The 15607-nt window shown below is 43.6% G+C and overlaps 1 protein-coding gene across 1 annotated transcript in view; it reads right to left on the reverse strand.

Annotated features, from left to right (window-relative positions):
• LOC311140713 (receptor-type tyrosine-protein phosphatase U) overlaps positions 1 to 15607 on the reverse strand; it is a gene marked incomplete at its 3' end in the record, with an annotated part of 426520 nt that overhangs the window by 59737 nt on the left and 351176 nt on the right. Inside the window, exons 21-23 of the mRNA XM_084175898.1 lie at positions 13738 to 13774; positions 12531 to 12628; positions 5490 to 5606 (exon numbers count right to left, since the gene is read on the reverse strand). Coding sequence (XP_084032024.1) covers positions 5490 to 5606; positions 12531 to 12628; positions 13738 to 13774 — 252 coding nt within the window. The remainder of the gene's footprint in view (positions 1 to 5489; positions 5607 to 12530; positions 12629 to 13737; positions 13775 to 15607) is intronic.

A 15607-nucleotide genomic window follows, 5' to 3' on the forward strand; every position in this document is an offset into this window, starting at 1 on the left:
TTGGGGACTGTGAAGAGACCACTTGTGGAATGGCTTGTGGGGTATGCATGGGTGTCCGAGCTGTGCCCCAGCAGTTCAAACAGACAGCTCTTTGCATTCAACATGTCAATACCTCTCACAAAGTAGTGATGAAGACAATCTCTCCTCCACTTTGAGCCAGGAGAGATTGATATGCATATTATTGATGTTAGCTCTCTGTGTACATCCAAGGGCCAGCCGTGCTGCCCTATTCTTTGCCAATTGCAACCTGAACAGTAGTCCAGGTGCGACAAAACTAGGGCCTGCCTTGTTGATAGTGCTGTTAAGAAGGTAGAGTAGCGCTTTATTATGGACAGACTTTTCCCCATTTTAGCTACTGTTGTATCAATATGTTTTGACCTTGGCAGTTTACAATCCAGGGTTACTCCAAGCAGTTTAGTCGCCTCCACTTGCTCAATTTCCACATTATTCATTACAAGATTTAGTTCAGGTATTAGTGAATGATTTGTCCCAAATACAATGCTTTTAGTTTTAGAATTATTTAGGACTAACTTATTCCTTGCCACCTACTCTGAAACTAACTGCAGTTCTTTGTTAATTGTTGCAGTCATTTCAGTCGCTGTAGTAGCTGATGTGTATAGTGTTGAGTCATCCGCATACATAGCCACACTGGCTTTACTCAAAGATAATGTAAAAAGCTGCATAATCTTTTTATCATACATTTCTCTCAGCCAATCATCAGTCATTTGTGTAAGTGCTGTGCGTGTTGAATGTCCTTCCCTATAAGCGTGCTGAAAGTCTTGTCAATTTGTTTACTGTAAAATAGCATTGTATCTGGTCAAACAATTTTTTCCAAACATTTACTAAGGGTTGGTAACAGGCTGATTGGTCGGCTATTTGAGCCAGTAAAGGGGGCTTTACTATTCTTAGGTAATGGAATGACATTTGCTTCCCTCCAGGCCTGGGGGCACACATTTTCTAGTAGGCTGAAATTGAAAATATGTGGCAATATCGTCCGCTATTATCAGTAATTTTCTATCCGAGTTGTCAGACCCCGGTGGCTTGTCATTGTTGTTAGACAGCAATCATTTTTTCACCTCTTCCACACTTACTTTACGAAATTACAATGCTTGTCTTTCATAGTTTGTTCAGATATACTTGGATGTGTAGTGTCAGTGTTTGTTGCTGGCATGTCATGCCTAAGTGTGCTAATCTTGCCAATGAAAAAGTCATTAAAAGTAGTCGGCAATATCAGTCGGTTTTTGTGATGAATGAGCTATGAGATTCAATGAATGATGGAGCAGAGTTTGCTTTTTTTCCCCAAACTTTCATTTAAGGTGCTGCAAAGCTTTTTACTATCATTCTTTATGTCACTTACCTTTGTTTCATTGTGTAATTTCTTCTTCTTTTTATTCAGTTTAGTCACATGATTTCTCAATTTGCAATACGTTTGCCAATCGGTTGTGCAGCCAGACTTATTTGCCATTCCTTTTGCCTCATCCCTCTCAACCATACAACTTTTACATTCCTCATCAATCCACAGGGATTTAACAGTTTTTACAGTCATTTTCTTAATGGGTGCAAGGTTATTAGTAACTGAAAAGAGCAATTTCATAAATGTGCAGCGTCTGTTTGCTCGTCATTACATACCACGGACCAACAAATATTCTTTACATCAACAACATAGGAATCACTACAAAACTTATTGTATGACCTCTTATACACTATATTTGGCCAGCCTTTGGAACTTTGGTTTTCCTAGATATGGCAACTATATTGTGATCACTACATCCTATGGATTTGGATACTGCTTTAAATCACATTTCTGCAGCATTAGTAAAGATGTGATCAATACATGTTGATAATTTAATTCCTGTGCTGTTTGTAACTACCCTGGTAGGTTGACTGATAACCTGAACCAGGTTGCAGGCACTGGTTACAGTTTGAAGCTTTTTCTTGAGTGGGCAGCTTGATGAAAGCCAGTCAATATTTAAAATCACCCAGAAAAGATACCTCTCTGTTGATATCACATACATTATCAAGCATTTCACACGTTATCCAGATACTGACTGTTAGCACTTGGTGGTCTATAGCAGCTTCCCACAAGAATGGGCTTTCTGTGAGGCAGATGAACCTGTAGCCATATTACTTCAACAGTATTCAACAGGAGATCCTCTAAGATGTACAGTGATGGGTTCTGACTTCTAAACTTGAATTATCCTTATTCATGTTACTGAGGGAGAGAGGAGAATGCAGAAAGTTTACATTCTGTCAGAACATGTTATTGCTAGATATTAGGTATCCTATGGAGAGGAGAAGGGCCACAGTCTGGTTTCAGTTGTTGGGTTGTAATTTGAAATACTTGCTACACCAGAAGTTAATGGTTATATGTAGGAGGAATGTACATGGTGGGGTCACTGATAAGGGTGGATAGCTGTGGATTAGTGAGGAATGGGGGCCGAGGTCAGGTCAGGTCAAATGAATGAAGAAGGAACAGTTTATTACCCACATCACTTAACTTCCTGCCTAGCAACAAATATGTCATGTTTAGAGAAAAGGAGGAGACTCCATCTAAAGTGGGGTATAAATACTTGTGCTGGTGGGAACATGTCTTTGTCTTATGCAGCTGTGTGACCCAGTGGGTGAATAAACTTGGTTTGAGCTTTTACTAGTTGTCTGTTAGGTAGAGTAAAAACTAACAGGAAAGTGGTTCTGAATATAAACAGCAACACCTCCAGCACTGGCATTACTGTATTTCTGTAAATGTTATAACCTTGTATTGCTACCACTGTGTCATCAAAGGTATTATCTAAGTGAGTTTCAGAGATAGTCAGAATATGAATGTCATCTGTTACTAGCAAATTATTGATTTCATGAACCTTGTTTCTTAAGCTACATATGTTAACGTGGGCTATTTTGAGCACTTTTCTTCTGGGATGCTTACTTGTTTTCATTGCTTTACTGGGAAGCTGAGCAGAAGTAGATATGCTCATGTTATTTATGTTAGTGCAGGGTGAGCTGCACACAGTGGACTTTCTACTAGGGCACACCGCTTCAGTGCTAACAGTATAAATCTGGTTCATAGGCACATTATTACTGCATACAATAGCTTTAGGATCAGCAGAAGCATTCAGGGCAGTTAGAGGGACATAAATTAGGTTACTTACATTGTGTCTACCAACGCCCCTGGTATAATGTACATTTGCTCAGCATCACAATGGTAGGGATTAACTGAGCTGGGCTTGTGTCATTGATAAGTCATTGTCTCAACGCAGCCTTATAATGCTGTGAAAGGATCCAGGAACCCAAATGATTTGGGTGGATCTCATCCTCCTTAAAAAAATATATTTTGTTTCCAAAAGGTATCGAAGTTGTCAACAAAAGTTACACCCATTGAGCTACAATAATCACATAGCCAGTTGTGAAGAGAAATTGTCCTGCTGAAATTGTCCTGCTGAAAGGTGAATTCATCTCCTAATGTCTGGTGTAAGTCGCTCTGGATAAGAGCGTCTGCTAAAAGACGTAAATGAAAATGGTGGAAAGCAGACTGAATCAGGTTTTCCTTTAGGATTTTGCCCGTGCTTAGCTCCACTCCGTTTATTTTTTATACTGAAAAACTCCCCAGTCCTTAACGATTACAAGAATACCCATAACATGATGCAGCAACCAATATGCTTGAAATCCATCCTCAGTTTTCTCCTATCACTGCCATTAAACTCTAACTCTTTTAAAATTACCATTGGCATCATGGTGAAATCTCTGCGCGGTTTTCTTCCTCTCCGGCAACTGAGTTAGGAAGGACGCCTGTATCGTTGTAGTGACTGGATGTATTGATACACCATCCAAAGTGTAATTACTAACTTCACCATGTTCAATGGGATATTTAATGTCTTTTTTTTTTACCCCTCTACCAATAGGTGCCCTTCTTTGCGAGGCATTGGAAAACTCCCTTGTCTTTGCGGTTGAATCTGTGTTTGAAATTCACTGCTCGACTGAGGGACCTTACAGATAATTGTATGTGTGGGGTACAGAGATGAGGTAGTCATTCAAAATCATGTTAAACGCTATTATTGCACACAGAGTGAGTCCATGCAAAGTATTATGTGACTTGTGGAAATAAATGTTTTATCCTGAACTTCTTTAGGCTTGCCATAACAAGGGGGTTGAATACGTATTGACTCAAGACATTTCAGCTTTTAATTTTTTCTAAATGTCAAGATATCCAGCTTAGATCCAGCAACAAACTGACACTATTGTTGAGTACACCTACAGTACGGTACAGCTACAGTGAAGCATGGACTACATGGTCCTGTGGGACTGGAATCCCCATGTGTGTTTTAACTCTCCACCATGGATGTGACACATTAACTCCAGCTGCAATCTGACAGCCAGCGCTAGGCTTTACTCTGTGCCTGAGGAGGCTTGTGCTCAATGGGGAGCTAGGCAGCAGACGCATCACTGCAATTTCCTCCTCTGAGCCGAGTTGACAAAGTAAAGCAAAGATTTGAAGAGAGAGAGATAGGGAGAGACCCCCAAAAAATTGACTCAGAAGACGAGGCGCAGTGAAAACAAACTGTCAACTTCTCCTAAAATCTCTGCTCGATAAGTGCCATACAGTAGTGCTCCCGCGGAGAGTGGCGGAAACAGTGAAACGATAATGCCGTGTTTGTGCCACTGTCACTCCGCAGAGTTGCTCTGAGCCGTTCCATGGAGAGACCCTGGCGTTGATTGACAGGATGGCCCACTGAGAGCAACGAACACTTAAAACGCAGGCGCTGTCATCGTAGAAGCAGCAACGCCTCAGCGGTGTAGCAGAGAGGGGGAGTTTAAGTAGCTTGAGTTATTAAATCCTCTCACTGCAGGCATATTTAATCCGAGGGCCCTCGATAGTCATCGTCTCTGAGTCACCTCGGTCTGTACATCAGGAGCTGTTGTTTATTCTAATCTCTATGCATCGTCAGGCAGTAAGACACCGTCTACTCAAATCAGTGTATGCCAACTGCTGCTGTCTCTGCAATGTTTATGAGTATTGGGAAGTAGACTGGTACAGGGGCCAACTCAGTAACAAAGGAGAGGAATGAACCATAGAGCCAGAGTATTATTTCCTACTATCACCTCTCTAGTCAGGCTGCTATATGTCAGCCAAGTGCTTTTATCACACAGAGTCAAAGAGGCCTCTGTGGATCCATGTTCTCTGGGTAGGATGCAGCCACAACAGAAGCACCTCATAATTGAGACAGATTGAATGCTGGTTCTGTTCAGTTGGACTAATGAACATCACAGACTCTCTATAATAGAATACTGCCTGGAAACGCTGGCTGAAGAAACAATGCCATCATGGTATGTTTGAGAAGTGAAGCCATAAGAAACCAAAATAAGGAAAGAATGTGGGAAAGATCCTTAGTAATAGCTGGGATTTGTCCTGTATAAGTAAAAGCCATGTGATATTGGTCATAGACGTAGACTGACTCAATGTAAAAAATGTGCAGGTACAGAATGGTTGGACTTACCCTCTCCAAGGCAAAAGTACGAACTGTGTACTCTGCCAGTGTTTCCGTCTTCAGCAGTGTGATCTTGATGTCTCCATACATCTCACGGTCATCAGGCCAGTATTTACAGCATTTCACCTGGTCAACAGAGACAAATAACATTTGATAAACAATGCATACTGTGACGCGTACTGAGTATACGAAGAAGCAGGACGCAGACGCAGGAATTAACAAGGTCAAGGTTTACTTAACAATGAGAAAGCGAAATAACAAAGATAGAATAAACGACACAAAGCTTAACAATCACACACAACACAGTACTGAACAGTCCAGGGCTAAATAGGGGTGGTGGTGAGATGATGAGGTGCAGGTGCACTGGAGGTGATTAGGGTGCGTTGGGTTTCCATTCCGGTGTTGCCGAGGTGGTGCGCTCAGACCGGTGGCTCAGTAGACCGGCGAATCACAGCGCCGGAGGGGAGCAATGGGAGGAGACGTGACACATACAATGATAGTCACAGACAGTGGCGGCTCCTGAAAAAATTCTCAGGGGGGGCAATTTTTCTGATGATTTAGGTGACCTACACACATTTAAAAAAAGATATGTCCAGCAACAACATGAAGACAGGGGCAGCATATAAGTCAATACCAGAAGCATTTATTGACTGATCTCAAAAGTGTTGGCTTACCAGGGTTGGTGGAGCCCTCAGTTTCATCTTTGCCTCGCAAAGCTAACTCAAACACTCCGCAAAACTTCACACACTGGATTAGCCGGCTGAGGATGTGGCGGTTCTTGCTAATGTCGTAGTAAATATATTTGTTATAGTGAATATGGAATATGATATGTTGAGTAAAATGTTGTGCTAAGATCTATTTAGGTCAGGAGCTGGTTATAAGTTCTGTTCCTATCCAATAACAATGGACAAAAGGGTCCTATCTTGTCAGCCTTGTCAGTTTCAGTTCTCCAGTAAACTTGTGATTATCAACACTAACCTCATCGTTGTGGCGGCGGACAGCTAGCCTGTATCCCTCATCCAGTTGAGTGGGAATGTTCACTCTCCCCAAAGCAGACAATCTCAAACAGCTATCCATGTGGGTCTTTGACAGCTCATGTTTCTTAATCTTTCCTGAAAGATGGTGCATGTCCGTTACACACCAGTCGCTGTCCAAGCGGTGCTGTCTGCCGTGCCGCCTTCAGGGTGAAAGAGTAAGCAGGGGGTAGCAGAAGACTGCATTAGCTACATCGCAGCCTGCTAGCCAGGTTTTTCGTTCGTACCAATTTTTGGAAAATCCTCGGGTGTAGGACTTCCCCCCTTTAGTAGAAACCTGTTGAATTATTAAATTTGGTCTGGGAGGTCCTAATTGTTTCGTTGCCAATTTATCTTGATTTGTTCGCCGACAAAAAGTAACTTATTTCAAAGAGACAATCGAGTTGCACTGAACGCTATAGCCATCTTGATAGTAGTACATGAATTGATTGATGAGGCTACCCGCTCTTTTCTTAGTTACGTTCATGGTTACGTTACGTATGACGAAAGCGCGTAAGTGCAAGCCCTCAGAAACCCATAGAGATTGTATTGAAAGCTCTGATATTTGAAAAAAATAGATTTTACATGGGAGTCTATGACAGACTTCTGGGCGATTTTCAACCTGACTGAAATCGCCCCAAAAGGGGGGGGGGGCCATTTGAAGCACGACTTTAGCCTGATTGGACATTTAGTGGCACTGTGGCAGATCAGACGTCTAGATTACAACACTGATAACTACTGTTGCCGTGATATAATTGATTAGAAAAAAAATCCCTTCCTTTTCCCGTTTGGCAGTGCGTCGCCCATATCGCCCTATTGGACACACCGCCCCTGGTCACAGAAATGTGTTTGACATGTGTTTGACCAGCTTTAATATTGCTGATAGATGTAACTTCCATCAATGTAATTGTCTGCATCACTTCAATTCCCACATTTGTTTTTTCTCGCAAATATATATATATATATATATACAGTGGGGAAAAAAAGTATTTAGTCAGCCACCAATTGTGCAAGTTCTCCCACTTAAAAAGATGAGAGAGGCCTGTACTTTTCATCATAGGTACACGTCAACTATGACAGACAAAAGGAAGAAATAAATTCCAGAAAATCACATTGTAGGATTTTTTATGAATTTATTTGCAAATTATGGTGGAATATAAGTATTTGGTCAATAACTAAAGTTTCTCAATACTTTGTTACATACCCTTTGTTGGCAATGACACAGGTCAAACATTTTCTGTAAGTCTTCACAAGGTTTTCACACACTGTTGCTGGTATTTTGGCCCATTCCTGTCACGCCCTGGCTCTGGGGACTCTAATATGTTGAGCCAGGGTGTGTATAGTCTATGTGTGTTCTAGGTTTCACTTTCTGGTTTTGTAGATCTATGTTGGCCAGGGTGGCTCCCAATCAGAGACGGCTGTAGCTCGTTGTCTCTGATTGGGAGTCATACTTAGGTAGCCGTTTGGCACTCCTTCATTGTGGTTTCTTGTTCGTATTTGGTTTGTGTATTACCATTGACTGTCACGTCATCGTTTTGATCGTGTGATCATTCTATAAATAAATATGTTCGCCTTCAACGCTGCGCCTTGGTCATCATCTGTTCTAGACGATCGTGACAGAAGAAACCACCAAGATTTGACCAAGCAGCGTGTCCAGGAGCCATCGCCAGGGAGATCTCTAGCAGATCTCCTTCGCCTCCTCGACTGGGTCAAGCCGAGTGAGGAAGAGAAGGGCTTGACATTGTGGCAGAAGGGCGAAAGGCTGGCGAGGGACATGGAGACCTGGTCCACCGGTAGGAGAGACGAAAATATTTTTTTTAGGGGGGGGCTAAAGCCGTGGACGACGGGCCAGCAGGAGACCGCGGCAGAGCGGCCCAGCGGATTGGCAGAGGAGGCCGCCAGGTTACGGGGGCCACTGGTCGAAGAGGGGGTGGAAGGTGTAGAGGCACGGCGAGAGGTACTGGGGTGTGTTACCAGTCCGGTCCGGCCCATTCCAGATCCCTGCGTAGGACCAGTGGTGTGTGTCCCCAGTACGGTCCGGCCTGTTCCTGCTCCCCGCACCAAGTCAGTGGTGCGCTTCGTCAGCCCGTCTCGGCCCGTTCCTGCTCCCCGCACCAAGTCAGTGGTGCGCTTCGTCAGCCCGGCTCGGCCCGTTCCTGCTCCCCGCACCAAGTCAGTGGTGCGCTTCGTCAGCCCGGCTCGGCCCGTTCCTGCTCCCCGCCCCAAGTCAGTGGTGCGCTTCGTCAGCCCGGCTCGGCCCGTTCCTGCTCCCCGCACCAAGTCAGTGGTGCGCTTCGTCAGCCCGGCTCGGCCCGTTCCTGCTCCCCGCACCAAGTCAGTGGTGCGCTTCGACAGCCCGGCTCGCTCCTGCTCCCCACACCAAGCCAGTGGTGTGCGTCGTCAGTCCGGCACGGCCCGTGCCTGTTCCACCGGTGGCTGGTCCGGCACCGGTCAGATGCTTCACGCCGGAGCTAGAGCAATCCGCTCCACCAGTGTGCAGTCCAGCTCCGGCCAGCAGGGCCAGACCAGACCAGGGGTACTTTGGGGGGTTGGAGAGGGAGCGGGGATCAGGCCCGGAGCCGGATCCGCCGCCTAAGCGGAGTGCCCACCCGGTCCCTCCCCTGTGGTGTTTGGTGGGCGCGGTCGGAGTCCGCGCCTTTAGGGGGGGGTACTGTCACGCCCTGGCTCTGGGGACTCTAATATGTTGAGCCAGGGTGTGTATAGTCTATGTGTGTTCTAGGTTTCACTTTCTGGTTTTGTAGATCTATGTTGGCCAGGGTGGCTCCCAATCAGAGACGGCTGTAGCTCGTTGTCTCTGATTGGGAGTCATACTTAGGTAGCCGTTTGGCACTCCTTCATTGTGGTTTCTTGTTCGTATTTGGTTTGTGTATTACCATTGACTGTCACGTCATCGTTTTGTTGTTTTGATCGTGTGATCATTCTATAAATAAATATGTTCGCCTTCAACGCTGCGCCTTGGTCCTCCTCTATGTATGACGATCGTGATAATTCCTCCATGCAGATCTCCTCTAGAGCAGTGATGTTTTGGGGCTGTCGCTGGGCAACACGGACTTTCAACTCCCTCCAAAGATTTTCTATGGGGTTGAGATCTGGAGACTGGCTAGGCCACTCCAGGACCTTGAAATGCTTCTTACGAAGCCACTCCTTTGTTGCCCGGGCGGTGTGTTTGGGATAATTTTCATGCTGAAAGACCCAGCCACGTTTCATCTTCAATGCCCTTGCTGATGGAAGGAGGTTTTCACTCAAAATCTCATGATACATGGCCCCATTCATTCTTTCCTTTACACAGATCAGTCGTCCTGGTCCCTTTGCAGAAAAACAGCCCCAAAGCATGATGTTTCCACCCCCATGCTTCTCAGTAGGTACGGTGTTCTTTGGATGCAACTCAGCATTCTTTGTCCTCCAAACACGACGAGTTGAGTTTTTACCAAAAAGTTATATTTTGGTTTCATCTGACCATATGACATTCTCCCAATCCTCTTCTGGATCATCCAAATGCACTCTAGCAAACTTCAGACGGGCCTGGACATGTACTGGCTTAAGCAGGGGGACACGTATGGCACTGCAGGATTTGAGTCCCTGGCGGCGTAATGTGTTACTGATGGTAGGCTTTGTTACTTTGGTCCCAGCTCTCTGCAGGTCATTCACTAGGTCCCCCCGTGTGGTTCTGGGATTTTTGCTCACCGTTCTTGTGATCATTTTGACCCCACGGGGTGAGATCTTGCGTGGAGCCCCAGATCGAGGGAAATTATCAGTGGTCTTGTATGTCTTCCATTTCCTAATAATTGCTCCCACAGTTGTTTTCTTCAAACCAAGCTGCTTACCGATTGCAGATTCAGTCTTCCCAGCCTGGTGCAGGTCTACAATGTTGTTTCTGGTGTCCTTTGACAGCTCTTTGGTCTTGGCCATTGTGGAGTTTGGAGTGTGACTGTTTGAGGTTGTGGACAGGTGTATTTTATCCTGATAACAAGTACAAACAGGTGCCATTAATACAGGTAACGAGTGGAGGACAGAGGAGCCTCTTAAAGAAGAAGTTACAGGTCTGTGAGAGCCAGAAATCTTGCTTGTTTGTAGGTGACCAAATACTTATTTTCCTCCATAATTTGCAAATAAATTCATAAAAAATCCTACAATGTGATTTTCTGGATAATTTTTTCTCAATTTGTCTCTCATAGTTGACGTGTACCTATGATGAAAATTACAGGCCTCTCTCATCTTTTTAAGTGGGAGAACTTGCACAATTGGTGGCTGACTAAATACTTTTTTCCCCCACTGTATGTAAACTGGGATAATACTAAAGAGTTAATCAGGGGGATTTTTCCACAAATAGACAGGTATTTACCTTTCCATGGTAGCAAGATCTTATCTATTTTTGCTAACTTTCTATTAAAATGTACTGGAGTGAGATCATTTATTTCATTTGGGATATGTATTCCGAGTACAGTGGGGAGAACAAGTATTTGATACACTGCCGATTTTGCAGGTTCTCCTACTTACAAAGCATGTAGAGGTCTGTAATTTTTATCATAGGAACACTTCAACTGTGAGAGACAGAATCTAAAACAAAAATCCTGAAAATCACATTGTATGATTTTTAAGTAATTAATTTGCATTTTATTGCATGACATCAGTATTTGATACATCAGAAAAGCAGAACTTAATATTTGGTACAGAAACCTTTGTTTGCAATTACAGAGATCATACGTTTCCTGTAGGTCTTGACCAGGTTTGCACACACTGCAGCAGGGATTTTGGCCCACTCCTCCATACAGACCTTCTCCAGATCCTTCAGGTTTCGGGGCTGTCACTGGGCAATATGGACTTTCAGCTCCTTCCAAATATTTTCTATTGGGTTCAGGTCTGGAGACTGGCTAGGCCACTCCAGGACCTTGAGATGCTTCTTACGGAGCCACTCCTTAGTTGCCCTGGCTGTGTGTTTCGGGTCGTTGTCATGCTGGAAGACCCAGCCACGACCCATCTTCAATGCTCTTACTGAGGGAAGGAGGTTGTTGGCCAAGATCTCGCGATACATGGCCCCATCCATCCTCCCCTCAATACGGTGCAGTCGTCCTGTCCCCTTTGCAGAAAAGCATCCCCAAAGAATGATGTTTCCACCTCCATGCTTCACGGTTGGGATGGTGTTCTTGGGGTTGTACTCATCCTTCTTCTTCCTCCAAACACGGCGGAAGCTACATGGTAATGTACATTTTTTATTTTTTAGTGATCTAATACCTAATATAGTACATTTATCATCATTTGGTTGTAATCCAGAGAGGTTAGAAAATGTATCTCGATCCTCTATGAGGCTGTGGAGGGATTCAAGTTGTGGATTTAAAAGAAAACATGAATCATCAGCGTACAATGACACCTTTGTTTTTAAGCCCAGGATTTCTAATCCCTTGATATTATTGTTGGATCTGATTTTAATAGTTAACATTTTGATGGCCATAATAAATAGATATGCCCATAGTGGACAAACTTGTTTTACTCCTCTTGACAGTTTGTTACTTGTTGGTGAATTATGTTACCTACTGCTCAGCATGAAATACATTTAAGGAAAGAAGACACAGAACAATTATACTTAAATTCAGCTCCAACAAAATCAACCAGTTCTTCCATAGATAGAGGAGGTAACTATAATGGTATTTAATGATGGGGAACATAATATCTAGAACTGGGCCACCACTAATGTTTTCCATTAAGGCACAAAGGATGGATGTACTGATATTGATAGAAACAATTTGTCATCCTGACCACTGTGTCTATATTTAGGACTTCAGAAGAAAATAATGGGACCCTTACTATAGCGTTTACATTCTGCTGGTGGTTCAATTACTCTAATAATGATGTCTGTCTGAGCAAATAGCAGGGACCTGAATACAGTACAGAGGAAATTAAATTGTGTCCCCCTTTGCACTTATGATTCTACTGGTAATTGAAGAGCTCTATGAATGGATGGATGGGATAGGTGTGTGAGAGGTGTGTATGAGGAGAGAGGTGTGAGTGTGAGACTCACCCTGCCTACCTCTACCAATTTAGTGATCATGACGATGCTGAAGCAGTTTTCCTGCCACACCATCCTCCAGAAGTCATACACTGTCTCCTGTTTGGGCCCTATGGGACAGAGAGGGAAAAACCATCACATCAACCATGTCAGTCAAAAAAAGTTTGCTGTACATACAACTTGACTAGGACCAGTATTGTTTGCTGACCACGTGACCTGATACCACTGTACTAAGTCACTTTTCTTGGACACAGGATCAAGGCACATGCAGCTATGAAGTACAGTACACCTAGGTTATAAGTAGGGCCAAATAGTTTTTCCTGGGAAGGTCACATGCCCTACTGTAATTATAGTTGTCCTGTACAGTGCTTCATAGCAGAGTTTTCATTGGTCTGTGCCAGCGAACATTGGCTCAGTATGAGAAGTTTGAGAAGTGACAGGTGAAACAAAAAACAGATGATAAGGCCCCCGAGGTCCAGGAGCCAGTTACATTGATCTGAGGAAGACACTTTAAGAATAGGAAGAACTCGTTTAAAACCAGGAACACGCATGAGAAGCTCACAGAGAGATGTATTGTTAATTTCTCTCTCTTTTCCCTCTCTCTCTCTCCCTCTACTCTGAGAGGAGTGTTTGTGAAAGATAAGCGGCAGATGAGACCTTGAGTGACTTTGTTCTGGAAGCCTCATGGGAACTGAAACTCCTGAGTAGCTAGACACATACTAGGAAAGAGTTCAACTGATGCTAGGGTGTGTATCCATTAATCTACACGTCCAAACATGCACGCATGGAAAAGCATGCATACACACAAAAAGGAAACGGATGTATACATGAGCATTCACGCACGCACGCACAAACATACACACAGTCTGTGCACCCAAACTGCTGCTTAGTACGAGATCACAGGTGTGGATGATTGACAGAGGGAGATCTGTAGGCTCTCACACACACACACTCTATCTCCATGTATCACCCACCCCATGTCACGTAGGGTGAACAGCTGTAATTAATGTGGTTAATAATGTATTTCTCATCATGATTAATTCAGTGGCATCAATCACACGGCTGCAGTGGGTTGGCGGGTGACACGTGCAGTCACCTTTTGATTGGATGGAGAGACTATTTGAGGTCTTTCTATGTATCACTGTTGCTAGGTCCTACATGGAAGTTCATTGGGTAGGTGAACACAAGCACCCAACTCCAGAAATGGCGGGATACTCACCCTGAGTGGCTATGAAGTGGTTGGATCGATGGTAGCCCTGAAAATGAGAAGAGGGATGACATGCTGAGTAAGCCATCTGTGCCTCAGGCAGCGCTTTAGGGAGTCTCTCTCTCTCTCTCTCTCTCTCTCTCTCTCTCTCTCTCTCTCATCTCTCTCTCTCTCTCTCTCTCTCTCTCTATCTCTCTCTCCTCTCTCTCTCTCTCTCTCTCTCTCTCTCTCTCTCCTCTCTCTCTCTCTCTCTCTCTCTCTCTCTCTCCTCTCTCTCTCTCTCTCTCTCTCTCTCTCTCTCTCTCTCTCTCTCTCTCTCTCTCTCTCTCTCTCTCTCTCTCTCTCTCTCTCTCTCTCTCTCTCTCTCTCTCTCCTCTCCTCTCTCTCTCTCTCTCTCTCTCTCTCTCTCTCTCTCTCTCTCTCTCTCTCTCTCTCTCTCTGCAAGCATATCACCCTTCTTTCTTACTACTGTCAAATTCCCTCAGTAACATCACGGTTCCTGTCATTCCAACACCACACAGTATGCCTTCAGTTTGGTGTGCATGCTAAATAACCCCTCCCAAAAGCACAGCTAACTAAAGACTTCCATTGCATGTCAGGCTTTCCCTAAAAGTTGCCATCAACTTCTAAAAGCATGTGCAAATCCCCCCACACAGACGTCACAACACAAACATGGTTACGATATAACAGAATGGGACAACACAAAACTTTGTTTGGCATTGAGAGAGATGAGAGAGAGAGACTATAGTCCCAGCAGTTGTTTGAGTGATTCAGAACATCCACTTTACCCATCCAAATTATGCTTTTCAGAATACTACGCTACTTTTAAGTCCCATAGAAATAGGAATCGGATTTCATTATACAACACAATGCACAAAATAATATGTTCTCCTTTTATTGTTAGAGTTGGTTTACTGCTCCAAAATACTGCATTTTTTTATGTTTTAGAGATGCAATGGATGTAGAGGACATTTTGCAGTTTTAAAGCAAATTTACTACAATTTGACACATTTAGCCATGGGGCTGAGTGAAGATTTTGCAATTTTATAACAATAGTAATTTCATACAATTATACTCATTTTGCCATGAAGCGAAGATAAAAAAAAAAAAGAACAGTTTTACAGCTAATTTCCTGCAATTCTACACATTTTGCAATAGGGTGGTGAGAAATGTTTGCAGTTTTTAATATGATATCTGAGTGAGACTGAATAACAAAATCAATGGGGGCCCCCGGGCCGGTAATTCAACCATGAAAAGAAGTTTAGATAGCTGGCTGCTAAACAAACTTAGCAATGTACAACATTTTAGCTGACATGGGCTAATTGACTTACTATCAGTGAATGATTTAATGAGAAAAACTGCTGATGCACAACCACATTTCGAAATTGCACTTTGTGTGTTCTACTATTCTAACTCGCAACAGTAAGTTGAGACCCCAACTTTTTTGGAGGGCGTGTAGATACTGTGCTCAATCAAAAGAGGAAAAAGCATCCTTGAAAAAAAGGGATCCACAAAAAATATGTGACTTGTTTCAGGAAACTAGGCATATGTTGCGCATCACTACTTAACAGGAGAGGCATTTGAACGTAAACCTTTTGGGCAGAAATGCCTTCTGGAACATGTGAACTTTCATCTTTCATGTGCCTTAATAACAAACGCGTATGCCATCTGTAAATACGAATACAATTGTTAAATTACGAGCCTAGTTGGTTTGATTGGCTGAGATAATGGATGGGCTGGACATCCATGTATACGGGTAAGATAGTCTAGCTAGCTACATTTTCAGATATTAAGTCCTTTTCATTTCAAGTTAAAGCGTACTGTTAGGTAGCTAACTAACTCGCTGGCTCGCTAGCTAATGTTACGTGTATGATCTGTGTAG

Source organism: Coregonus lavaretus (genome assembly GCF_964263955.1).
Source record: "Coregonus lavaretus genome assembly, chromosome: 13".
NCBI lineage: Eukaryota > Metazoa > Chordata > Actinopteri > Salmoniformes > Salmonidae > Coregonus > Coregonus lavaretus.